Here is a 27621-nt window from a genome sequence, read left to right on the forward strand (position 1 = left end):
TTTTCCACTTCACTGATTCCTACTATATCTAGATTGAGCCTTAGCCTTGCTCTTTACAGATTATTCTAGTTTCCCTAAAACGTTCAAGGTTCTGACATTTCACCCTGTGACTCATAGAACGTTATCCTTCCGTTGATTACTCAACCTTTTTCTCATAGTAACCTTCTACTTGACAGTCCCCTCCCATAGATTCGAATGGCGGACTATTTCGGAACCTTATGCCAATGGAGAGATGATGGCACTTTTTCTACCACAGACCACCTGTCGATACACGTTACTTGTCTTTAATTTAGTGGTTTCCATTGCCTTCTGCTGCCTCATGTCGTTGATCATTGTTGATTCTTCCGTCTTTAGAGATAGTTTCCCACCCCTGGAGTAGATAGTGCCCTGAAGCTCTGTCCGTTCCTCCACCCTCTTTGACAAGGCCCTTTGGCACAATGAGGTGTGACTTCTTATGCCGGAATTCTTCGGTCGCCAGTGCTGATTATTAATCAAAATTTAAGCAGCGGCGGTATTCTAACGTGGCACCTGAGACGCTATGATTATGAATCAAAGTAGCTACGCCTAGCCCATGGGTGGCGTAAGATAAAGAAATGTAGCGCCTAGAGTCTCAGCCTTCAGCATCAGGTGGCAGGGTGAGGGGAGGGAGTGGGGTGTCAGTGGAGACCACGTGTGGCACCTTCCAGCTGAGTTTTGCTCACGTCACGATTGCGCGAAAGTGACTGGTGAAGAAGGTCCAGTAGCGCATTCTGATCTCGAATTTCTTGTGGGCGGTTTGTAAGTAGCTAGAAGCCAAGGCATGGTTTATAGCCATCACTATGCTGGTAAGTGAACGTCCGTCCTTTGGCCCATATAACCGCACGTTTTTGGTGACGAAGAAATAATTATCCTTAGGATGGACTAAACTTCACGTGTCAATCGAATACAGCAGAACGCAAAGGTAGCAGGCAACGAACTGTCGACCAGTATCCAGACATCAATGATGACAGCACAAGTCGAACGGAGGGCATCGTCACGGACGAGGTGGAAAATTCTGGAATGCACCTGCAATGGTTACAGTAAAGCGGTTCTACACTATTAATAGTTACTGGAACCACCACACGGCCATTTGCGCTGCGCCGCTTTACAGGTGGCAGATGACAGCAATAAAGGGGGCTGGGGAAACCGTTATACCCGGTACGGAGAACACGATGCCACACCTTGTCGAATGCGCTGTCAAAGTCAATGGTGACCATCTCGGCGAGAAACCTGCACGCCGCTGCCAGTGCGATTATGTCGTGTCATTCCCCTGAGGCCGTTTGTATATTAACTGAACCACCTGGCATTGTATGTTCTTGGAAGGGAATCCAGTGGGGAACCATGCGAAAGCGCGTCATGAGGAGGCGTGCTAATGTTTTATAATCGGCGTTATGCTGGGGCGGTGATATGATGTAGTCTCACGACGTCAGCTTTTCCCGTGACAAACGCTAGCAGTATAGTGCCGTCAGGAATTAACAGTTCATGAAACATTGTCCACCACGACGTCATTAGCGCAAGAAACGCGCAATGAAACTGTGTCGGCAAAACGTCAACGACAGGTTACTTACACTCCTGGAAATGGAAAAAAGAACACATTGACACCGGTGTGTCAGACCCACCATACATGCTCCGGACACTGCGAGAGGGCTGTACAAGCAATGATCACACGCACGGCACAGCGGACACACCAGGAACCGCGGTGTTGGCCGTCGAATGGCGCTAGCTGCGCAGCATTTGTGCACCGCCGCCGTCAGTGTCAGCCAGTTTGCCGTGGCATACGGAGCTCCATCGCAGTCTTTAACACTGGTAGCATGCCGCGACAGCGTGGACGTGAACCGTATGTGCAGTTGACGGACTTTGAGCGAGGGCGTATAGTGGGCATGCGGGAGGCCGGGTGGACGTACCGCCGAATTGCTCAACACGTGGGGCGTGAGGTCTCCACAGTACATCGATGTTGTCGCCAGTGGTCGGCGGAAGGTGCACGTGCCCGTCGACCTGGGACAGGACCGCAGGGATGCACGGATGCACGCCAAGACCGTAGGATCCTACGCAGTGCCGTAGGACACCGCACCGCCACTTCCCAGCAAATTAGGGACACTGTTGCTCCTGTGGTATCGGCGAGGACCATTCGCAACCGTCTCCATGAAGCTGGGCTACTGTCCCGCACACCGTTAGGCCGTCTTCCGCTCACGCCCCAACATCGTGCAGCCCGCCTCCAGTGGTGTCGCGACAGGCGTGAATGGAGGGACGAATGGAGACGTGTCGTCTTCAGCGATGAGAGTCGCTTCTGCCTTGGTGCCAATGATGGTCGTATGCGTGCAGGTGAGCGCCACAATCAGGACTGCATACGACCGAGGCACACAGGGCCAACACCAGGTATCATGGTGTGGGGAGAGATTTCCTACACTGACCGTACACCTCTGGTGATCGTCGAGGGAACACTTAATAGTGCACGGTACATCCAAACCGTATTCGAACCCATCGTTCTACCATTCCTAGACCGGCAAGGGAACTTGCTGTTCCAACAGAACAATGTCCCCCATTGAGCATGTTTGAGACAGGATGAAGCGTCGTCTCACGCGGTCTGCACGTCCAGCACGAACGCTGGTCCAACTGAGGCGCTAGGTGGAAATGGCATGGCAAGCCGTAGCACAGGACTACTTCCAGCATCTCTACGATCGTCTCCATGCGAGAATAGCAGCCTGCATTGCTGCGAAAGGTGGATATACACTGTACTAGTGCCGACATTGTGCATGCTCTGTAGCCTGTGTCTATGTGCCTGTGGTTCTGTCAGTGTGATCATGTGATGTATCTGACCCCGGGAATGTGTCAATAAAGTTTCCCCTTCCTGGGACAATGAATTCACGGTGTTCTTATTTCAATTTCCAGGAGTGTATTTGAAGCCTCTTTGACGCTGAATCGTTGATCTCGTCGCAAGTAGCTGGTTCCGCCAGTTCGTCCTCACATCGCAGGGGAGGACTCGTGTGACGTGTGGTATCACAAACTTCTCAGCTTGGGTGTTCTTCGCAGACGCCTCTTTATACAATGTGCGCAGTGGTCGACAAAGGCACTGACGATTGCGTCATGACAAGTGACGTGCTGGGCGCTTCAGATGTAGATCTCGGTGATGAGTCGTTGTCGTCGTTGTTAGAGGTGGGGATTTCCTGTGCCGCTCAGTGTTGATGTCTGGTCTTCGATACCACCCCCTGTAGTGTCTACATCACGATATGTGCCTTAATCCTACTGCATACCCACCGGGTTACATTGGTGGGTCACCAGGTCACGGAGGAAGGCGTAGAAATATTCGGTAGTTCACCGGCGTCATACAGCAAATCCTTGCAGTACTGAATCAAGGTAGCTCTGATGGCAGGTTGCACACATTGCAGCCAGAGTTGTGAAGTACTTAGGCAAGGGACGTTGTAATGGTACTTGAATTACGTAACCATTACGGCACCTCAACCTCTCGATACCAGCAATATTCTACTTTGTTTCTGAGACTACATTCAGAAAAATGGTTCAAATGGCTATGAGCACTATGGGACTTAACTACTGAGGTCATCAGTCCCCTAGAACTTAGAACTACTTAAACCTAACTAACCTAAGGACATCACACACATCCATGCCCGAGGCAGGATTCGAACCTGCGACCGTAGCGGTCGCGCGGTTTCCAGACTGTAGCGCCTAGAACCGCTCCGCCACCCCGACCGGCCAACATTCAGATTTTATTTAATTAATGTAGAGGTACTCTGACACGTCGATATCTTTATGTTGCAATGATATTATTCTTGTGTGTATTCTTTCTTTTGTCACTATGATCTTTGACGTACTTGTAACTCTGATTTATGGGCGCGTAAGTGATTATTAGTTTGTAGTTAGAGACTCGGGCCTCGAAAAAGTCAAATCTTGGACGACATGTTGGAAAGACGCTATTTTAGTCAGCTTATAAAATGTGAACTTTAACAGTGAGGAAGATGTTTTCAAGTATGTTTTGTATTGTGAAGTGATGTTTTGTGTGTTACGTGATATTGCAACACAAGCAATAAAAAAGAAGCGTAACTTAAATTCGGAGTGCTGATTATTTTTTTACATCACCATTGTGCTCACTTTCAAAGGTTTAATGTTCAAGAATGGTTTGTGAAGCGCATCTACAAAACTTCTGAATATCGCAGATTCCGAGCTTGGAATCATCACCACCTAGATTTTCGACGATTGAGCTATGATTCTACAACGAGACCAGCGTGGGAAACACGAAAAGATAAGTGCCTAGTTTATTCATTATTACATGAAATGACTTTATTAACTGTGCTCTGATGACACCTGCCACATAATAACTTTGCTGTTGCCCGAAAATTCAGTATTTAGTAGCGTGAGCAAAACCACAAAAATTATTAAATTTTGACCGTTGTTGTGGTAGGGTTGTTCGAACGTCCACAGTAACCCATGTCTCGATAACACGTTCAAGACATTCGGAATCGCGGAGGTGGGAGTTGTTTAATTTCCACGGTGGCCGCCTGCTCCAGACCACTTGTTGCCGAAGGAGAATATTGCAGATATAGGCACGATGGTACGGGAAGGCCAAGGACCAAAGCTCTGTATCTTGAACTGCAGGCGTGAGTTCCCAAGAGACGTAAATCATGCCGAGATGGTTCGCATACTGACCCGTCTCGTAAGTACGAGGGTTGTTCTGAAACTCAGGACCGATCGGCCGCGAAATGGAAACCACAGTGAAAATCCAAACTGTTTTCTTTGCGCATTTAGCTACACCTTCGGTGTACTTTTTTTTTACATAGTCGCCGCTCTGAGTTAGACATTAGTCGGATCGTTATATCAAATTTCCAACACCATCGTCATAGAGGGCAGCCGCCTGTGCTCTGCGATAATTTTCTACGCTGGTCTATAGCGCGCAGCCTGCGCCCAAGTATTGTCTTCGTATACAGCGTTTCATGTGAACAGAGATGATACTCAGGACGAGGCAATTACGGCTATGTTGTTGGCAATCGAACACTTCCCATCGAAAAGGCTGCAGGAGCAGAGTGCGGCTTAGAAATGCCATGAAGAAGAAAGTGCGTGACAGCTGTGTTAGATTGGCTGCATTCATTAAGGGGAAACCTCTCAGCGGACCCTCCTACTTGGGGGGAAACATTGTTGTCCTAGGCACCTTAACTCGCTCACAGTGCGCTCACAACTGAAAAGAGCGTCTTGATGCGAACGACGGGCATACTAGAGACACTGCCGAAAACGTCTGTGAAAAGCCTCGTCGAATTTTCACGGTGGTTTCCATTTCGCGACCCATCGTTCCTCACTTTCCGAATAGCCCTAGTATATTCAGGTGCGTCGCCGTGCCGAGCTTTCCAATTGTCGCAGAGCAATAGATCACGGACGACAAAGCACAGTTATTGACGGGTGTTGTGGTGGGGTATTTGATCTGTGGGATGAAAGACATATTTCACATCACAATAATGGTCAGAGCCGAAGAAGTAAAGAAGCGATTTCCTGTGAGTAGATGCGTGCACTCTCATATCTGTCTGTGGAGTCTGAGGATGGGGATGATAATCTCCATGCCTCTGGTGGACGGAAGCTATGTGACATCAGTTACCGCCATGCTCTCGCGGGCCGTATGGCTACGCCAAATGTCACTTAGTCACCAAGAGAGGGTAAGTGCTATACCCCGTGACGTTCGGACGTGTGGGCAAATGCATTTCCTGTAGTAGTGCTATGTCTACGTCCGATATCCATATCATCTGTTGCAGCAGATCAGTTTTCACTCGAGAGCTAAAGTAGTTACTGTTAATCGTTGTGTCTCAGTACGTTTGGAGTCGAGCCCCGCCATGGAGGGGAGCTCCATCAGCGGGGGATGAAGAGGACTGAGGCAGCAGCGAGCCGTGCAGTACACCACCTGACGGCGTTGGCGTCAGCTTAACGAGGTCTTCGTCAGGGGTAACTTGGTCCCCCGTGTGTGATGCTCATCGTCATCGTCGTCGTCACTCCACGTCACTGAGGTTGCTGTCATGGTGTTCTAATGTTCCTTCAAGTCCGTTGGAGTGGAAAAAGTCTCGGCGGCAGTCGTAACGATGGATTCCATAGGTTCAAGTACATCCGAGAGAGACGGCGGTGTAGGTACAGGCGCAGCCAGATCCGGAGTCATGTAATCACTCTTGTTTTTTGTGTAGCTTCTCCGAGGCTTCAGGAGGAGGTAAGTTGTCTCTTTCCTAGACCGTACGAGGCCTCCTCTTGCCTCTTGCACCGTTTAGGTGAGCTTATTTCAGAAGTCGGGAGGATGTCGTGGGTGCCCGGGAGGAAGGCCTCGCGGGGACGGTAAACAACGTGAGACCAGCATCATCGGCCTGGAGGTTATCAGCAGTCTGTGGTGTTGACACTGACGTCGGAGTCGCGTCAGGCTGCGGGCGTGATGCGCCGAACCACACGTTATACGTAGCAGGTAGAATGGACTCTGGTACATGGTCAGACAGACGGTGCTTGCTGGGAAGAGAAGAGATTGGTAAAGTGATTGGTAAAACCGTCGTCGGAGTCCATGGCGCCACGGTAGCGGCTGGAATCTGAACATGATCCTTGATCCATCTCATCGATTCAATTAATCTCAATCAAGCTTCTTTCAGGAACATCCAGAGTTAGCTAACGAGACAGAGCAGCAAATAGTGGCCGGTTAGAAAGCACATAGTAGGAAAATCAACACTGGCCTTGTAAATCAGACTATCTGAGTGTGGTTATACTAGTTTTTCCATACTAGTTTAGCTAATACTGTGTTGGCCTCCAATGTACGCCTCAGAAAATAAGATACAACAATCACAAAAACGTTAATATGGTTCACATGCAATTGGTGCACACGAATTTCCTTCTTTAGCTTAACTGACGCCTGTGACGACCCCAAAAGGCATCCAGAACAAATTCAAAATAACGCTACAGGGTGAAGAAAAAAGGCGTTACTTGGATATAGGTATGCGATTCTTAACCCAGATTCAAGACGAATGTTTATCTATCAGAATCAGATGGGATGCGTTTTGAAAACGCATGTATGAAAACAAGGAGCTGGCCACAGTGTTACATCCTGCAGCACACTGAAATGTATAATAGAACGTGTATCACCATGCATCCTAGTACAGTCCGTCGTAGCTCACTGAGTAGACTGCTCAGTATAGGTCAAATCCACACCAACCTTGGAGCTATGGCTCGAATCCACGTGAAATTCGAGTTTTAATTTTTTAGACGTCTGTTCCATAGTTCTCGTGTTTATAAGCAGGACATCGTTTTGTCATATGGCAACAGCCTGTCACAGTGAGATAAATTAAACGACTTGCATGTGTCTACCACCTGCGTAGTGTGCAGCCATAACTGGTCGTGTCAGGTTCACGTTCGTCGGCCTCCTGATATGTTTTTGGTGCTTTCTGGACCCGATAACCAAACTGCTGCTGCTGTTCATGCGTATCCTACAAGGTACACTCAAAGTCACCATGTCGATAAGAATGTTTTTCATCACCGGGAGCAACGTCTTCAGACAGCTGCTAATCTTCGGTCAGAAGTAATGGACAGAGGGCGGTGGAAGGAGGAGGAGATTGGCTTATAAGAACCCAACGGCATTGAGATCATTAGGGACGGAGCGCAAGTGCGAATTAGGCATCGAGTTATTAGCAGTAAATTTTCAGTGTGTTCGAAATAAAGTTACTGAATTTACTGACCTCCAGGAAGCGTGTGGCGCCCAAATTATTCTTGGTACTGAGACCTGGCTGAACCCTGAGATAGGAAGTTCTGAAATATTTAGTGAGGTTTGGAACGTGTATCGGAAAGTTAGACACCGTTAGAGGTGGTGTCTTCATTGCAGTTGACAAAAATATTGTGTCTACTGAGGTAGAAGTAGAAGGTGATTGTGAAGTTATCTACACGTTTAACAGGGCTAGGAGAAGTAAAGTTAATTGTTGGGTGTTATTACCGGCCACCAGATTCCACCGTGAAAGTCCTAGTATGGTTCAAAGGGAATCTGCACTCTGTTTCGTAGAATTACCCGTATCATACTATATTAGTGGGAGGCGACTTCAACCTACATAGTGTAGACTGGGGTGTCTATTCTTTCAGTACAGGTGATACAGACAAGCCGTCGTGTGAATTACTTTTGAACACATTATCAGAAAATTATTTTGAGCAGCTAAATCGACAGCCAACGCGTAATTGAAATATTTTAGATCTGGTAGCCACGAACAGACCAGACGTCATCGACGGTGAAGGTGTTTAGACAGGGATTAGTGATCATGATGTTGTCATTACGACTATGGTTACGAAAGTTGAAAAGTCAGTCAAGAAGGCTAGGAGAGTATTCTTATTAGAAAGAGCAGCTAAGCAGTTGTTAGCATCCCATTTAGTAAATGAATCGACTTCATTTGCTTCCGATACGATGGACATGGAAGAATTATGGGATAATTTTAAACACATTGTAAATCACCCATTGGAGAAGTATGTACCGAAAAAGTGGTTTAGGGACGGAAAATACACACCGTGGCTTAACAGCGCAACTCGGAGAACGGTCAGGATGCAAAACAGTTGCACTCGCGCTACAAGAAAGATCGGGAGAATAAGGACAGGCAAAAGTTAGTAATGATTCGTGCTGCTGTAAAAAGAGCGATGCGCGAAGCATTCAACCACTACCACCGTTATACCTTGGCTAAATGTCTAGCTGAAATCCAAAGGAAATTCTGGTCTTACGTAAAATCAATAAGCGGGTCGAAGGCTTCCATCCAGTCATTCACTGATCAGTCTGGCCTGGCAACGGAATACAGCAAAACGAAGGCTGAAATTTTAAATTTTGCGTTTGAGAAATCTTTCACGCACGAGGATCGTACAAACACACCGCCGCTTGAGTCTCGTACAGATTCCCGTATGGAGGACATAGTGATAGACATCCCTGCGGTTGTGAAGCAGCTGAATGGGTCTTGATGAGATTCTAGTTCGTTTTTGGCTCCTTACTTAGCTTGCATTTATCGCGAATCCCTTGCCCCAAGTAAAGTCCCGAGCGACGGGAAAAAACCGCAGGTGACGCCTGTATATAAGAAGGGTAGAAGGACGGATCCTCAAAATTACAGATGAATATCCTTGACATCGGTTTGTTGCAGGATTCTCGAACGTACTCTTAGTTCGAATATAACGAATTTCCTTGAGATAGAGAAGTTGCTGTGCATGTATCAGCACGGCTTTAGAAAGCGTCGCTCCTGCGAAACGCAACTCGCCCTTTTTTCACATGATATCTTGCGAACCATGGATGAAGGGCATCAGATGGATGCCATATTCCTTGACTTCCGGAAAGCGTTTGACTCGGTGCCCCGATGCACACTCCTAACTAAGGTACGAGCATATGGGATTGGTTCCCAAATATGTGAGTGGCTCGAAGACTTCTTAAGTAATATAACCCAGTATGTTGTCCTCGATGGTGAGTGTTCATCGGAGGTGCGGGTATAATCTGGTGTGCCCCAGGGAAGTGTGGTAGGTCCGTTGTTGTTTTCTATCTACGTAAATGATCTTTTGAATAGGGTGGATAGCAATGTGCAGCTGTTTGCTGCTATGGTGTACGGGAAGGTTTCGTCGTTGAGTGACTGTAGGAGGATACAAGATGACTTGGACAGGATTTGTGATTTGTGTAAAGAATGGTAGCTAATTGTAAATATCAATAAATGTAAATTAATGCAGATGAATAGAAAAAAGAATCCCGTAATGTTTGAAGACTGCTTTAGTAGTTGAGCGCTTGACACAGTCACGTCGATTTAATATTTGGGGGTAACATTCCAGAGCGATATAAAGTGGGACATGCATGTAATGGCAGTTGTGATGAAGGCGGATAGTCGTCTTCGGTTCATTGGTAGAATTTTGAGAAGATGTGGTTCATCTGTCAAGGAGACTGCTTATAAAACACTAATGCGACCTATTCTTGGGTACTGCTCGAGCGTTTGGGATCCCTATCAGGTCGGATTGAGGGAGGACATAGAAGCAATTCAGAGGCGGGCATCTAGATTTGTTAATAGTAGGTTTGATCATCACGCGAGTGTAACGGAAATGTTTCAGGAACTCGGTGGGAGTCTCTGGAGGAAAGGAGGCGTTCTTTTCGTAAATCGCTACTGGGAAAATTTAGAGAAACAGCATTTGAGGCTGACTGCAGTACAATTTTACTGCCGCCAACTGATGTTTCGCGGAAAGACCACAAACATAAGATAAGAGAGATTATAGCTCGTACATATAGGCAGTCATTTCTCCCTCGTTCTGTTTAGGATTGGAACAGGGAGAGAAGAAGCTAGTTGTGGTACGAGGTACCCTCCACCACGCATCGTATGGTGGATTGCGGAGTATTATGTAGATGTAGGATAGAGAAGGGAGCATCCCGGCATTTGCCTTAAAGCGATTTACGGAAAATACGGGAAACCTAAATCAGAATGTCCGAGCGTGTGTTTGAACCGTCGCCTTCCCCCATGCGAGTCCACTGTGCTAACCACAGCGCTAACCATCTCGGCGGATAGACCTCGTGCAAAGACTAGTTGTGCTCCACAGACGACACGATTTTTGATACCGTATCAGTTACTTCAGGAAAGTACCCGTGATACTGCAAGGAAGTTCTACCTATCTCAAACACTTTTATTTGACTTGTTGCATCCATACCATTACACCAACAGCCAGAACATCGCATTCGAGATGTGCAGTTCTGTGAATGGCTTTGGCACCAAGTGGAAGGTGACGAACACTTTATAAATAACGTGAAAACGAATGACGAACCTAGCTTCAGTCGTAAAGGACTTTTCCACCACCACAAAATCCCGATAAATAATTCCCGTACAGGGGATACTTTAATTGAAAGTCGCTGCTTGTTATCGTTTGGTAGGTACATTACTGGCCATTAAAATTGCTACAGCACGGAGATGACGTGCTACAGACGCGAAATTTAACCGACAGGAATAAGATGCTGTGATATACAAATCATTAACTTTTCAGAGCATTCACACAAGGTTGGCGCCGATGGCGACACGTACAACGTGCTGACTTGAGGAAAGTTTCCAACCGATTTCTCATACACAAACAGCAGTTGACCGGCTTTGCCTGGTGAAACGTTGATGTGATGGCTCGTGTAAGGAGGAGAAATGCATACCATCACGTTTCCGACTTTGATAACGGTCGCATTGTAGCCTATCGGATTACGGTTTATCGTATCGCGACATTGCTGCTCGCATTGGTCGAGGTCCAATGACTATTAGCAGAATATGGAATCGGTGGGTTCAGGAGGGTAATACGGAACGCTGTGCTGGATCCCAACGGCCTCGTATCACTAGCTGTCGAGATGACAAGCATGTTATCTGCATGGCTGTAACGGATCGTGCAGCCACGTCTCGATCCCTGAGACAATAGATGGGGACGTTTGCAAGACAACAACCATCTTCACGACAGGAGCGCCTGCAATTGTGTACTCAACGACGAACCTGTATGCACGAATGGCAAAACGTCATTTTTTTCGGATGAATCCAGGTTCTGTTTACAGCATCACGATGGTCGCATCCGTAGTTGTCGACATCACGGTGAACGCAACTTTGGAAGCATGTATTCGTCATCACCATACTGGCTTATCACTCGGCATGATGGTATGGGGTGCCATTGGTTCCACGTCTCGGTCACCTCTTGTTCATGTTAACGGCACTTTGAACAGTGGACGTTACATTTCAGGTGTGTTCTCTACCCTTCATTCGATAATTGCGAAACCCTACATTTCAGCGGAATAACACACGTCGGCATGTTGCAGGTCCTATACTGGCCTTTCTGGATACAGAAAATGTTCGACTGCTACCCTGGCCAGTACATCCTCCAGATCTCTCACCAATTGGAGACGTCTGGTCAATGGTGGCCGAGCAACTGGCTCGTCAGAATACGCCAGTCGCAACTGTTGATGAACTGCCGGATCGTGTTGAAGCTGCATGGGCAGCTGTCCCTGTACACGCCATCCAAACTGTGTTTGACTCAATGCCGAGGCGTATTAAGGCCCTTATTACGGCCAGAGGTGATTGTTCTCGGTACTGATTTCTCAGGATCTATGCACCCGAATTACGTGACAATGTAGTCACATGTCAGTTATAGTATAATATATTTGTGCAATGAATACCCGTTTATTATCTCTATTTCTTCTTGGTTTAGCAATTTTAGTCACCAGTAGTGTAAATTGTATAAATGTCCGAGCAAGAACAGGTACGACTACCGACGTTATTAAATAAATGACATTTATTGGCAGCTGTGAACAACAAGAGGCTGAAGCGAATGAAAATTTGTGCCGAAATGAGAATCGAACCCAGATATCCCGGTTTACGCATACGCATGTCCGAAGGACTTTGCATTGTTCTCCTCAACAACACCGATACTGCTGTATCGTACTTATTCGCCGCGGCCCAGCAGCTAATTTCAGCTAAATTATACCCGCCCGCTTCCCCCCACCCCCCACCCGCCTCCCCCACCCGCCTCCCCCACCCCCGGCGACCCCCTGCCCAGCATTTACATTTGTGTGTATGAGTGCAGTTTGTGACATGAAAACATCAACATAATGGAAGTTTGTGTCTGAGCGTGTCATTACATCACAAATATCATATTTCTAAATTAAGGGAAATACTTACGTATCGCATCTTCAGTCCGATGCAGTGAACGTAACACTGAAAAGAGACGCACCATCAGTGGTCTTTATTACGGAGTCTTATTGTGCAAATTACATTTTATTATTATGATGATAATCATTTTATTACACTTACTCTTTGGTTTTCATTAGTCTCATCGGGAACGGTAAAATTGTTCCTCAATATGGTCTCAGCTATATCTGGAGATAAAGACAAACATAAAAATATTAATGCTGGTGTTTAAGAAACAGCTCAACGTTATATACATACACTCTTGATACAAAATATTATAACCGCTACCCAACGTGAAACTAAATGGCACCTAGTGGCTTTGTACGCACATGACACTATAAGACAAGTCTACAAGCAGAGCAGAGGCGAATGGGGAAGCATTCTATCGACCATACGGATCGGTAAAGGAGGAAACACTGACGTAGCTGATTTTGATACGGTACACTTTGCTGTGGCTTAGTCACTGGGAACGAGAATCTCGAAAACGACGAATCTGCTCGGCTTTTCCGCTGCCACTGTCTTCAGTACCTGCGAATAGTGGATGAAATGCGGCGAACCCACGTGTAACAGACGAGGTGTTGGATGCCCACATCTCATCGCTGAAAGTGGATATCGGACGATTGTCCGCTCAGTTAAGCAAGATAGGCCACAGTCAGTGGCAGACAGGACACAGTGGTGGTGAGTTCACGAGCGCCTCGCAGCACAGCGTTCAGAGCTCATTTTTCAACATGGGACTCTGCAGCAGACGACACCTACGTATTCCCACGTTGACCTAACGACACATCTAGTTTTCGAGTCCATCAGTAGCATTAAAATTCTTATGTAAAGGGACTCAACATGGCTTCAAATTAAATTAAAATGATTCAGGGCCACAAATCCCATACTGAGTTAATTAGTACATAGCGTAATAAATATTCGTGAATTTTAATCTTAAAATGTCAGTTGTAAAGTTTTCGTCGTGTAAGCGCTCTCGCTTGTGTAACCCTCTGGAATTTTTTCATTAAACTCCTACCTCCAAGGATCAAATGATACAGTTTGAAAGGACCAATTACATACGGTCCATTCTTATTCATGTTGAAACGTGGCTACACTGAGTCACAGCGCCAGAGATTGCGCCAAAGATTATTATTCCGCCGCCTCCACTGGGCGCATTAGTAGTTCAAAGGATGTCGAGAGCAGTCGTTGTTCTGTTGGGCGAGAGAGTAGACGATTTGAGTGTTGACTGAAACGTTGTACTGGTGTAATGTATAGATGGAAGAAGATGCAATTGTCAGAATATATTTGAGAAAGGAAACGGGCTTTTGGTTTATGATGCTGTTACAGTGGAATATTTTCGTCAATATATAATGAGGTAAAAAGATATTACAGTTTTCTTTAATAACAATCCCTCTTGCTCACAGGTACAAACCATCTGGCTCGTGTGCATTTATTAGACTTGTAATTCTGGTTTCTATGTGCAATTACAGTATCTCTGCTTTTTCAGTTAGTTCATTGTAAATTGTGTTTAAAATATTTTGTTGTATTGAGAAAGAACCGAGCCAGATACATGTACGTTGAGTCACACTACCACACACAGAACAGTTACTCTTGTGCTTTGTTGTTTCTTAGCTTTTATAGCTGCAGGGCACTTAATTAAACAATCGTCTTAATGGAAATTCCTTCTCATTCTTTATTTTTATTTTATGCAGTCAGATTGCGTGCTAATACTAGTCAGTGCCAAACAGTTACGAGACTTCGTAATCGGTCACACAGCTAGTAAAATTATTGCATTTATTCATTAATATTACTCTTTTATTTTTAATTTAGCCCCCTTGCCATGTGATTTGAATCTATCTTCGACATCAGTGTGTAATAACCACTAACAGTGGCCGCACGATCAGCAGAGGCTGTATGAAACATGTCGTTCAGATGAGGAAAATAGTGCAGTCGTTCTCGTTGTGTGGAAAAGAAGCGACTTATCTGCCGCTCAAAAGGGAGTTATAATTGGCCTTAGGGCCAGGGATGTAAGCATTTCCGAAACGGCAAAGTCTGTAAACTGTTCGCGTACAGCTGTGATCAAGGTATACCGTGTATGGCACAATGGCGCTATCGGAAGCAGGCGACGATGCAACTGCGGTGCACCTCGGGCTACAGAGAAGAGGGTTGAAATACGTCTGAGAAGATGTGTCCGGGCAGACAGACCTGCAACTCTTGAGCAACTGACCCCCTAGCTGAAGCAAGTAGATATCAACAGCATTTCATCAAAGGCCGATCGGCAGTCGTTGCTGCATATGGGCTTCCACAGTACCTATTCCGACTGCAGTACATTGGCGACGAAGGGTGGAATTTATACGCCAGTATCGCAAGTGGATGTCCAATGAGTCGTGACAGATGAATCACAATGTATGCTCCATCGGTCGCATGGTGATTGGCGCTTAAGACGTGGCATGTCTGAAAGTAGTACCCTGTAACAATCGCCAACAGGGTCCATGCCGGAGGGCAGCCCCTGGGTGATCCCTTTACTCGGAAGACGCAATGCATCAACACAAGTGTGCATCTAACATTAGGGACCATTTAATCTCTTTCGTCCAGTTTGCAAGACGCAGCGGATCAACGCAAGTATGCATCAAACCTCGGGGACCACGTTGACCTATACAGGGTGTTACAAAAAGGTACGGCCAAACTTTCAGGAAACATTCCTCACACACAAAGACAGAAAATATGTTATGTGGACATGTGTCCGGAAACGCTTACTTTCCATGTTAGAGCTCATTATATTACTTCTCTTCAAATCACATTAATCATAGAATGGAAACACACAGTAGCAGAGCGTACCAGCGTGGCTTCAAACACTTTGTTACACGAAATGTTGAAAATGTCCTCCGTTAGCGAGGACCCTCCATCGCATGGAATCCCTGATGCTCTGATGCAGCCATGGAGAATCGCGTATTGTATCACAACCGTCCACAATACGAGCACAAAGAGACTCTACATTTGGTACCGCGGTTGCGTAGACAAAAGCTTTCAAGTGCCCCCATAAATGAAAGTCAAGAGGGTTGAGGTCAGGAGAGCGTGGAGGCAATGGAATTGGTCCGCCTCTACCAATCCATTGGTCACCGAATCTCTTGTTGAGAAGCGTACGAACACTTCGACTGAAATGTTCAGGAACTCCATCGTGCATGAACCACATGTTGTGTCGTACTTGTAAAGGCACGTGTTCTAGTAGCACAGGTAAACTATCCCTTATGAAATCATGATAACCTGCTCCTTTGAGCGTAGGTGTAAGAACATGGGTCCCAATCAAGACATCACCAACAATGCCTGCCCAAACGTTCACAGAAAATCAATGTTGATGATGTGATTGCACAATTGCGTGCGGATTCTCGTCAGCCCACACATGTTGTTTGCGAAAATTTACAATTTGTTCACGTTGGAATGAAGCCTCATCCGTAAAAACAACATTTGCACCGAAATGAGGATTGACACATTGTTGGATGAACCATTCTCAGAAGTGTACCCGTGGAGGCCAATCAGCTGCTGATAGTGCCTGCACACGCTGTACATGGTACGGAAACAACTGGTTCTCCCGTAGCACTCTCCATACCTTCACGCGGTCAACGTTACCTTGTACAGCAGCAACTTCTCTGACGCTGACATTAGGGTTATCGTCAACTGCACGAAGAATTTCCTTGTCCATTGCAGGTGTCCTCGTCGTTCTAGGTCTTCCCGAGTCGCGAGTCATAGGCTGGAATGTTCCGTTCTCCCTAAGACGCCGATCAAATCCTTCGAACGTCTTATTGTCGGGACACCTTCGTTCTGAAAATCTGTCTCGATACAAACATACCGAGCCACGACTATTGCTCCGACTATTGCCCCGTGCTAATCCATACATCAAATGGGCATCTGCAAATTCCGCATTTGTAAACATTGTACGGACTGCAAAACCACTAACCTGTTGATGCTACGTACTGATGTACTTCATGCTAGTACTGTAGAGCAATGAGTCTCATGTCAACACAAGCACGGAAGACAACATTACTTTCTTTCAATTGGGCCAACTGGCGGTGAATCGAGGAAGTACAGTACATACTGACGAAACTAAAATGAGCTCCAACAAGGAAATTAAGCGTTTCCGGACACATGTCCACATAACATCTTTTCTTTATTTGTGTGAGAGGAATGTTTCCTGAATGTTTGGCCGTAGCTTTTTGTAACACCCTGTACATGCAGTTTCCGCGGCACGATGGCATCTACCTGCAGGACAACGCAGCGTATCGCACAGCTCTCTGTGTACGTGGTTCGATGTGCACCAGGATGAGTGTACCATATTTCCGTGGCCACCATAACTCCTTGAGTTCTACTTCAATAGAGAATCTATGATACCAGCTCGATGGTGCTGTTGGTGCCGTGGATTCTCAGACGAGAAACCATTCGCAGCTGGCCACTGATTTGACGTCGGCTGGGTTCCACATCACTGTCTTACCAGGACCCTGCTGACTCTTTCCCTGCACATCTTGTAGTGCTCCGAGCTGCAAGAGAAAGTAATTCAATCTTTTGGTAATTGGTCACAGTAATGTAGCTACGCTCGTATACGCCTACCTTGGCCCTGGCACTGTGTCAGGAGCACGCACTGGGAAGTCTTAAAAGCAGATTCCATAAGCTCTACACCTGACAGATGGATTTAACCTTCTTAAGCGGGAACTTACTAACGTTTATCAGAGCTGTTGCTAAGAATTAAAAGTGTTTAATGGATTGTAGTTTCGTCCTCGACTGTGAATCTGCACAAAATCACCGTGGAGTCGCCTAGACATTAGCTAATTTGGTTTGAAGTATTCCTCTTCGTTGGCTACTGAGTAAAATTACCAATCACCGTATCCAGACAGTGTCGTGTCATGGTTTCCTAAACATTCCGAATTCGATTGCTGACTTATGCGACAGTGTACAGCCACTTTACGTTCCTACTAAGTGGCAATATCAATCAGCAGCATTCTCAATCCTTCAACGTAACGGAAAACTACATTGCTGCGAGACCATTAGAAATAAACTCATCATAGTCATCTACAACAATTTGTCCAGAAAGCTTTAATTATCACAACGAAAAACAAAGTTGCGTAATTAATGTTTTGTTTTCGTCTTGAGATACGCGACTGTGGTCGTAATGCCCCATACATTGTAACTCTCGCGTCGCTGTAATGTAGCACACAGCTCAATTGCACAAAATAAAATAGTGCTCTCCTCCTCTTCATTATCAGTCGACTGCGCCATTTTGTAATGGTTTCTCCAGCAAAGAGCAGCGTTACAGAGATGGGTAAATTTCATTATATATCAGGATGGCCGATAAGTGCCGGTAAACAATGAATAAAATAGTTATCGGAACTGAAATTTATTTTTCGTAGTGATACTTGCAACATTAAAATACCCCTCGAATATGAGCAAGAAATAATGGAAAAAAACACAGCTTCCACCAGACAGCCATGCATCCCCCGAGAACATAAAAATGAACTGTGACAAAATTTTGGGAGTGTTCACCTGAACTGCTGCAAGGAAGGGCCTCCGAAGTCTACGTGTTTCAGACAATACTTTCAATCTCTAAACCGAAGTAAGTAGAGTGAAATATAGAGACACCAAGCGTTTAGTCCAAGCAGAATTCAATCTTCACATCTGACGAACATGTGAGTTGAATGTGTGTAATCTTCTCCATTTTCTTCGCCAGAAGCTGCACAAAATAGTTTATATATATGGTGGATAATAACTGTATGGCATAGCCATTTGAAATTTCAAATGAAGGTGTAAGAAGAAAAGAAATTGGTAGCATGGCTTATTGAGTTACTTTCGTACGTCATCAGGTGACGTGAAGTTACAGATTTCTTAATGGTACACCGAGGAAGCACTGAGTACAAACCTCTTGACAAGCCCACTTCATTTGCACATTTCATCACAATTCCTTGATCTTCAGTTTCTTCTGTGACCTGAAAACAATATTATTATGAAGTAAAGTGGAAATATTTCTTTTACAAAAAATACAAAAATCCCTTTTAATTAAAAAGGAGATAGATTGATATAGGAAATATACGAAGTACTTGATGCACATATAACGTACGTCGTGTAACAAACAATGGAAACTCCAGGTTGTAACATTGACAACAGAAGGAAAAGTATAAACTGCCCCAGAATGATATTTTCACTTTGCAGCGGAGTGTGTGCTGTTATGAAACTCTCTCGCAGATTAAAACTGTGTGCCGAACCGAGACTCGAACTCGGGACCTTTGCCTTTCGCGTACAAATGCTCTACCATCTGAGGTACCCAAGCACGACTCAGGAGCAGTCCTCACAGCTTCAGTTCTGCCAGTACCTCCTCTCCAACATTCCAAACTTTACAGAAGCTCTTCTGCGAACCTTGCAGCCCCTGGCTGTGGTTAAGCCATGTTTCCGCAATACCCTTTCTTCTAGGAATCCTAGTTCTGCTAGATTGGTCGAAGAACATCTGTGTAGTTTTGGAAGGTGGGAGACGAGATACTGGTAGAACTGAAGCTGTGGGGACGGGTGGTGGGCCGCGCTTGGGCGACTCAGATGGTAGAGCACTTGCCCGCGAAAGGCGAAGGACTCAAGTTCGACTCTCGGTCCGGCACACAGTTTTAACCAGTTAGGAAGTTTTATAAGGCGCTGCAGTCATGGACTGCGCGGCTGGTCCCGGCGGAGGTTCGTGTCCTCGGGCATGGGTGTGTGTGTGTGTTTGTCCTTAGGATAATTTAGATTAAGTAGTGTGTAAGCTTAGGGACTGATCACCTTAACCGTTAAGTCCCATAAGATTTCACACACATTTGAACATCTGAAGTTTTATAAACTGGTGTTCACCGTAAAGATGACACGTTGTGTTGCAGACAGCTCTCTGCCAAAGTCTTCTTCAGAAAAGAAGACACCCACATTTACAAACACAAGTAATCACACCTCACGCACATATGACCGCCGTCCAGCATCTCGGATCGTAATGCCAGTGTCTGTTTTCAGGTGTGTTTCTAACAAGTTTGCTAGGACAGCCCTTTGTCTACAAGCTAACGAGGCTCTTTTTCATTCATCTGGCCTACCCTTTGTTTCAATTCGATTTTTAATGTTAGGAGGCATAAGGTGTGTGCATAGTGTGTGCGGACGCACGAGAAGCTGTCCTTAGTTTTGCGAACAACTGAAGACGTTTTTGGCAACGGACGGCTATCTGGAGGTTGCTACCTAGGGCCATAGTGTATGCGGAGAAACAGTCGCATCAGATGGCAAGCCGTGGGTGTCTGTTGACTGCGTAGCCCAAAATGGCGCATTCTTTAAGATGGATTCATTTACAAAATGTTTACCACTGATTCATACGGAACACTCATTTCCTTTGTTAATATGTTGCAATGCGATCACACCACTCATAGTGGAGAGACAGTGTGGGGACTGGCGGTGTCGCCGCCTGCATTCTCCCTAAGACGGGACAAGATGACGCTCCTTCAGGAGGTTCCGAGCAGATACATGGTGAGCTCCTCATTGTTAGGCGTGTAATGCATACCCTTAGGGGAAGAGCGTATAGGGCTGGAAAGAAGTCCAATGTGCGCTCCGTATTTCTAACCGGGAACTTCAACCGAATTATATCGGAGGCTCTGGCTTCGGCTGTCGGGACTACAGGGTGCAGTCATTTAGAAGCTTTGACTCATGTCGGCACCGATGACGTGTTTCGCTTGGGTTCCATGGCCAACCTCGGCTCGTTAGGGCGGCTAGTGGAAGTGGTGAAGACTGCTGGCTCCCACGCAGGTGACAGCATAGCTTCTAATTTCCAGAATAGTACTCAAAATTCCCTGGCTCACTTTGTCTGGATCCGAGTGGAAGGCGTCAGCTACAGGCCAATTCGATTCTGAGACGGTCTCGGCTGCAGTTTTCTGGACCTGAGCTATGAGGTGGAGGATCGTGGTACATCCATTAATAGATGAGTGGTGCACCATGCAGAGGAAGCAGCTGCTCACATAGCAAGTGTTTGTACAAGGAATTTTAGTAGGCTAGGTGATAGTTTGACGTCCACTGATGAACGCTTGCCAGTCTAAACGTAGTGTGCGCAATCAGATCGCACACAAAGTAAAGACCACTCGAATGTCAAATTTATGACAGTAAATTACCGAATAATTCCTAATAAATGGAGGATATAGCGCTGAAACACTACTCGGAGAAAAAAGAGAGATTTGAGTTTAATTACCAGTTGAGACCGTTGTCGGAGATGGAAACTATATTAGGAAACGAGGACTGAATGAAACCCTAAGTAGAAAGTTTGGATATATCTAACGGGGCACAGGAGGTGCGTCGAGAAAACAGACTAGCCGCCATAGTTGGGAAGTGTCAACTGCAGTCGACGAACACGTTGTGTTTACGGAGGTTGAAATTGAGCCTAACTGCGGAGTTATCTGGAGGCGAGTAACCGGCGTCGTTGAAGTTAGTCTGATCACCGGATGTTATCACCGGCTACCGGATTTCGCTGTAGTAGTTGTGAAATAAGTCAAAGAAAGTGTAGTTCAGTAGCGAGGAAGTACCCCTATCATATGATGCTAGTTTTACGTAACGGTAAGCTGCCGATTATAGATTGAAACCTATATGGATACTTTGTGGACTATACGACCAAACAGCCTTGTAATTCTGAAGACGTTAGCCGAAAAACGTCTTCAGCAGCTATTTAGAGCTGGCCCAACCAATCCAAATATTTTAGACCTTGCAGCAACAACCAACCAGGCCTGACACTTTCAACAATGTCAGAATAGAGACAGGGACTGGTTCAAATGGCTCTGAGCACTATGGCACTTAACATCTATGGTCATCAGTCCCCTAGAACTTAGAACAACGTAAACCTAACTAACCTAAGGACATCACACAACACCCAGCCATCACGAGGCAGAGAAAATCCCTGACCCCGCCGGGAATCGAACCCGGGAACCCGGGCGTGGGAGGCGAGAAAGCTACCGCACGACCACGAGATGCGGGCTTCACAGGCACTGGTGGTCATTATGTTGTCTTACTGATGATTGTTACTGCTGTTATTAAGTCCATCATGAAGTCTAGGTGATTATTCAGGCCGAAAAGAGCAGAAAAGCAGTTGTAAGACCAACCTGGTTTTAATACCTAAACTGGGAAAATTCTGAGCAAGCAGAGATTCTTGCACCCTTGGTTCAAAAAGGGCGAGGAAATGTCGACAGGCAATAGTTATAGCCTAGAAAAATATCGATAGGCAAATCATAAAATTACTCCCACAGGCTCAGTTCAGCCGAAAATTTTGCCAAGAACCAGCGACAATTTTGGTCGTACATAAAGACACTAAGCTACTCGCAGGCCTCTTACGTGAAATTCGTTGAATAATATGATATGGCAAGAAAAGACAGTTTAAGAAAAGTTGAACTTTTATTCACGAGGGATCGTCGTATAAAAATACAAGGGTAATTCTTTATTTTTTTTTTCAAGGTTCAATCACTTACGACATCTATACCAAAATGGAAACAAAAGATATTTTATTTGCAACATTTAACTTAACTTTCCGTCTTCTTCTCTCATAGTAACCGCTCCGACGTACATATTTATCATAGTATTGAACAAATCTTCTAACACCCTCATCATAGAAGGCAACTGCCTCTGCCTTCCAGAAGTTCTTTGCACTTGTCTAAATTACGTTGTCTGCGTCAAAATTCTGTCCTCTTAATCAGCTGTTCTTGTGACTAAAGATGTGGAAATCAGAGGTTGCCAAGTCTGGTCTGTATGGTGGGTGATCAAACAATTCCAAAAGAAAATGCTGCAGGAGCGACTTCGTTGCAGTTGCAAAGTATGGCTAAGCATTTTCTTGAAGAGCGACAATGCATGGTGATAGTGTTCCTCTTCGCTTGTTCTGTATTGCCTTCCATGGACAATTTTCTCCAGCTGCCCGATCCACTTCGATCCACTCGCTGAACAAGATCATCGGCTGACGCTCGCTTCCTTACCTAACTGCCTGCATGATGAATATCTATTACGTCCAGCCCCAAGGTTCCTGCACCACGGCCGCACTTTGGTGTCATGCATGACAGTTATGTGGGCTGCTTGAAATGAGGCTGAAACTCTCGTCATGAAGAAATTGAACAATGGCTTGCACTTCACAAACTGTAGGAGGCTTCAGTGTTCTGTACATCTTTATGCACTCATTGTGGCCTCGTGATTGAAAAGGACGACTTGAGACGATTGGTAGGAATACTAGATACACTTCAGAACACATCTGCACAAAGTTTCATCGGATTTTCACTGTGGTTTTAATTTCGCTATTGGTCAGATCATGAAAAAAATTAGCCCTCGTACAATAGTTCGACCAGTACCATACGGATAACATAAAAATAAACATACGTGTCACTGAGATGAATCTGAAAGGGTTGAAAACAAAGGTTTCCAGATCCAGATGGAATTTTAGGTCGGTTTTACATAGAGTACATTTCGCCATCGCCCTCTTACGTAGCTTGCGTTTATCGCAAATCATTCGTCTAGCGGAAATTCCCAAGGCATTGGGCAAAAGAGGAGGCAATTCCTGTATACTTGTACAAGAAGGCTAAAGGAATAGAGCCCAAAATTATGAGACCGTATCTTGCGCATCGGGTTGCTGCAGAATTCTACAGCATATGTAGAATGTAATGTCCGAATGTAATGAATTTCCTTGAGACTTCTATCCACAAATTAGCATGGAGTTACAAACAACCACTAGAACGAAACTCATATTCGAAGATATTCGGAAAGAGTCTGATACAGACAGTTAACGAAAATCCTTGTCTGTGGAATAGGTTTTCCGAAATGTCAGGGCCTTGAGTGTCTGTGCAAGGATTGAGGATGTCTTTGACAGATTTTATGTTTGATATGGTCAACTTAGAAAAATATAAGTAATTGGAGATAAGGTGGAAAGGTAAGTGGTCGACTGCCGTTCACTAGGAGAAATTTATGTATGTGTAGCGTACCCGTAATAGGGACCACATGTAGAACAATAGTTCTACCCATCATTGAGTAATACTCGAATTTATGTCATCCTCACCAGGTCTGTCCTAAGGTAGACATCGAAGCAGTTCAGAAACGTGCTCTTAGATTTGTTATCGGTTTTGTCCTTTAAGCAGACGACTGTTACGGAGAGGTTGAGTGAACTCCAATGGAAATCTCCAGAGAGAAGAAAATTTACAGAACCGATATTTTGACCGACTGCTGACATCTTTTACTGTTGCCGATTTACATTTCTTGTAAGGACTGTACGACAAGATAAGATATATTAGGGATCATATAAAGTTATTTAGAGAGTCTTTTTTCCCTCACTCCATTTGCGACTTAAATAGGAAAGAGAATGACTAGTACTGAGGCAAGATACCCTCCTGCATGCACCATACTGTGGCTTATGGTGTAAGTATGTAGATGTAGATATTCTTGAAGAAGGAGAAATAGAAAGGTCGTCACATTAGAGGCTTTGGTGGCACATCGAAACATTCAGAAGACTGTTGCATCTAGTAGAAGTCGTCAGTAGTTGGAAATGAAACAGAACAGTACAGTACAAATAAATTATAGTAAAACGCAGTGAACAACGGCGAAAGGCTTGGTTCTTTTTCCGCAGCAGTAAGCGATTGTGATTATTAGCTTACGGCAAAAGAAAATTTCACACTGATAACACACTCTGGAACTGTCCAGAATATTCTTCGTACTAACTGTGCATGCAGCTTTACTGTATGATTAAATGATGATGGCGTCCTCTTGGGTAAAATATTCCGGAGGTAAAATAGTCCCCCATTCGGATCACCGGGCGGGGACTACTCAAGAGAATGTCGTTATCAGGAGAAAGAAAAGTGGTGTTCTACGTATCGGAGCGTGGAATGTCAGATACCTTAATCGGGCAGGTAGGTTAGAAAACAGAAAAAGGGAAATGGATAGGTTAAAGTTAGATATAGTGGGAATTAGTGAAGTTCGGTGGCAGGAGGAACAAGACTTCTGGTCATGTGACTACAGGGTTATAAACACAAAATCAAAGACGGGTAATGCAGGAGTAGGTTTAATAATGAGTAGGAAAATAGGAGTGCAAGTAAGCTACTACAAACAGCATAGTGAACGCATAGATACGAAGCCCACACCCACTACAGTAGTACAAGTTTATATGCCAACTAGCTCTGCAGATGACGAAGAAATTGAAGAAATGTATGATGAAAGAAATTATTCAGATAGTGAAGGGAGACGAAAATTTAATAGTCATGGGTGACTGGAATTCGAGTGTAGGAAAAGGGAGGGAAGGAAACGTAGTAGGTGGATATGGATTGAGGCTAAGAAATGAAAGAGGAAGCCGCTGGGTAGAATTTTGCACAGAGCACAACTTAATAATAGGTAACACTTGGTTTATGAGTCATGAAAGAAGGCTGTATACATGGAAGAACCCTGGAGATACTAAAAGGTATCAGATAGATTATATAATGGTAAGACAGAGATCTAGGAACCAGGTTTTAAATTGTAAGACATTTCCAGGGTCAGATGTGGACTCTGACCACAATCCATTGGTTATGACCTGAAAACTGAAGAAACTGCAAAAAGATGGGAATTTAAGGAGATGGGACCTGGATAAACTTAAAGAATCAGAGATTGTACAGAGTTTCAGGGAGAGCATAAGGGAACAATTGACAGGAATGGGGGAAAGAAATACACTAGAAGAAGAATGGGTAGCTTTGAGGAATGAAATAGTGAAGGCAGCAGAGGATCAAGTAGGTAAAAAGACGAGAGCTAGTAGAAGTCCTTGGGTAACAGAAGAAATATTGAATTTAATTGATGAAAGGAGAAAATGCAATAAATGAAGCAGGCAAAAAGGAATACAAATGTCTCAAAAAGGAGATCGACAGGAAGTGCAAAATGGCTAAGCAGGGATGGCTAGAGGACAAATGAAAGGATGTAGAAGCTTATCTCATTAGGCGTTAGATAGATACTGCCTACAGGAAAATTAAAGAGACCTTTGGAGATAAGATAACCACTTGTATGAACATCAAGAGCTCAGATGGAAACCCAGTTCTAAGCAAAGAAGGGAAAGCTGAAAGGTGGAAGGAGCATATAGAGGGTGTATACAAGGGCGATGTACTGGTGGACAATATTATGGAAATGGAAGAGGATGTAGATGAAGATGAAATGGGAGATACGATACTGCGTGAAGAGTTTGACAGAGCACTGAAAGACCTGAGTCGAAACCAACTAAACTCAGGACTCTCCCGAACAGGACAACGTTTTTCAGTCGCCTTAGGTCCAACCGATATGGTCACGAGCGCAGAAGAGGCGCTGCACGCGATGGCGTACTATCAGCAAAGACACTTGCGTCTGTCGTGTGGTGCCACAGCGATGAACGCCACATTCGCCGCACTATCCTAAGGGATACGTTCACCTTACCTTTCACACTAATTTCTGCCTTAATTTTGCTCACTGATGCTTATCTATTAGCACTGACAACTCTACGCAAAGGCTGCTGCTCTCGGCCGTTAAGTGAAGGGCATCGACCACTGCATTGTCCGTGGTGAGAAATAATACGTGGAGTAATTCAAGGCACACTCGGAATATTGAATTCGCTAATGATTTCCGATGTGGAATGTCACATTCGTCTAGCTCCAACTACTACTCCGCTTTCAAATGCTGTTAATTCCCGTCGCACGGCCACAATCACGTGGAAAAACTATCCACATGAAACTACCTGACTGCAGATGACAGCTCCGCCAGTACAGTGCCCTTTTATACCTTTTGCGCGTGATACTCCTGCCGTCTGTATATGTGCTTATCACTGTCACAGAGCAAATTCGTCGCACACACTTTAAAGGCCAACTGAAATGAAACTATGCAGGACTGCCTCGCGAGATGGAAACACCGCTGCGAAAAGTGTGTGTTTAGGGAAGAGCAGTGCTTTGAAGGGTATATCGACACATGGTTCAAATGGCTCTGAGCACTATGGGACTCAACATCAGTCCCCTAGAACATAGAAGTACTTAAACCTAGCTAACCTAAGGACATCACACACATCCATGCCAGTGGCAGGATTCGAACCAGCGACGGTAGCGGTCGCGCGGCTCCAGACTGAAGCGCATAGAACCGCTCGGCCACAACGGCCGGTGGTGTATGGGCAAATAATCTTTGAAATCAGTAACATAGCTTAAGGAAATAAATTTTCTGAAATGTTCTGAACAGAGCTCAGAAAAAGGAGGTTGGGATGATCATCAACAAGACAACGTTTGCAAACACCAACACTTAAAGAAAAGAGAATCGCCAGAATATCAAAATTAGTACTCTAGGGCTGTCACCTGCTTTGATCTGAATGTGGTAATAGACTCTACGCAAAATCTCCTCTATGCGTACAAAAAATAAGAAATACATGTACAGAAATTATTAGGAAAAACAGGGAAATGGCATCTCATAACCCTCGACAGAGGATCTAAATGAATTATCAGAAAATAACTCTGGTTAGTTACCTATAGACATACTGTTCATTTACAATATTTTTCACAACGTCATAAAGTGAAATACTTACCTCACCAGAGTCACAGGAAATCTTAACTATGATAGCACAGATAAAACAGCAAATCTTTAGCACCCTCATTGCTAGTAATATATATACGAAATTCAGCTATGCGCAGATGGTGCCTGTGCACTATTTATCTAGGCGTCGACTGGCGGGATTTCTACTTCTCGTATACCTTTTATGTAGGTACAGACACTGTGATGTAACTATGGGTGCCACAACTGTCACACCTGCACCGTGAAAAGGACATCCTCTGTTTCCGGTTACTGTTGAGTGCTGTCAGGACCAAGGTAATTCGGTAGACAGTGCCGTATTATGTAAACATAGTATTTGATGCAACAACAAAAAAATTAGCCTTGCCCCGCCTTGAGCGAACAGGTAATAAATCACGCCACGGTTTAACGCACGCCATGAGCCTTTCTCTTTCCTTCATAGGCCAGTGTTGCGTAC

At 45.0% G+C, this 27621-nt stretch overlaps 1 protein-coding gene across 1 annotated transcript in view; it reads right to left on the reverse strand.

Moving 5' to 3' along the window:
* The window catches only part of LOC126284538 (uncharacterized), a 63207-nt gene extending 35886 nt beyond the window's left edge, over positions 1-27321 (reverse strand). The window contains exons 1-4 of the mRNA XM_049983538.1: positions 27181-27321; positions 18547-18613; positions 12789-12853; positions 12657-12692 (exon numbers count right to left, since the gene is read on the reverse strand). Of these exons, the coding sequence (XP_049839495.1) occupies positions 12657-12692; positions 12789-12853; positions 18547-18613; positions 27181-27249 (237 nt within the window). The 5' untranslated portion in view covers positions 27250-27321. The remainder of the gene's footprint in view (positions 1-12656; positions 12693-12788; positions 12854-18546; positions 18614-27180) is intronic.
* Positions 27322-27621: the final 300 nt, after the last annotated feature.

The sequence above is a fragment of the Schistocerca gregaria genome, chromosome 8 (assembly GCF_023897955.1).
Source record: "Schistocerca gregaria isolate iqSchGreg1 chromosome 8, iqSchGreg1.2, whole genome shotgun sequence".
Taxonomy (NCBI): Eukaryota; Metazoa; Arthropoda; class Insecta; order Orthoptera; family Acrididae; genus Schistocerca; species Schistocerca gregaria.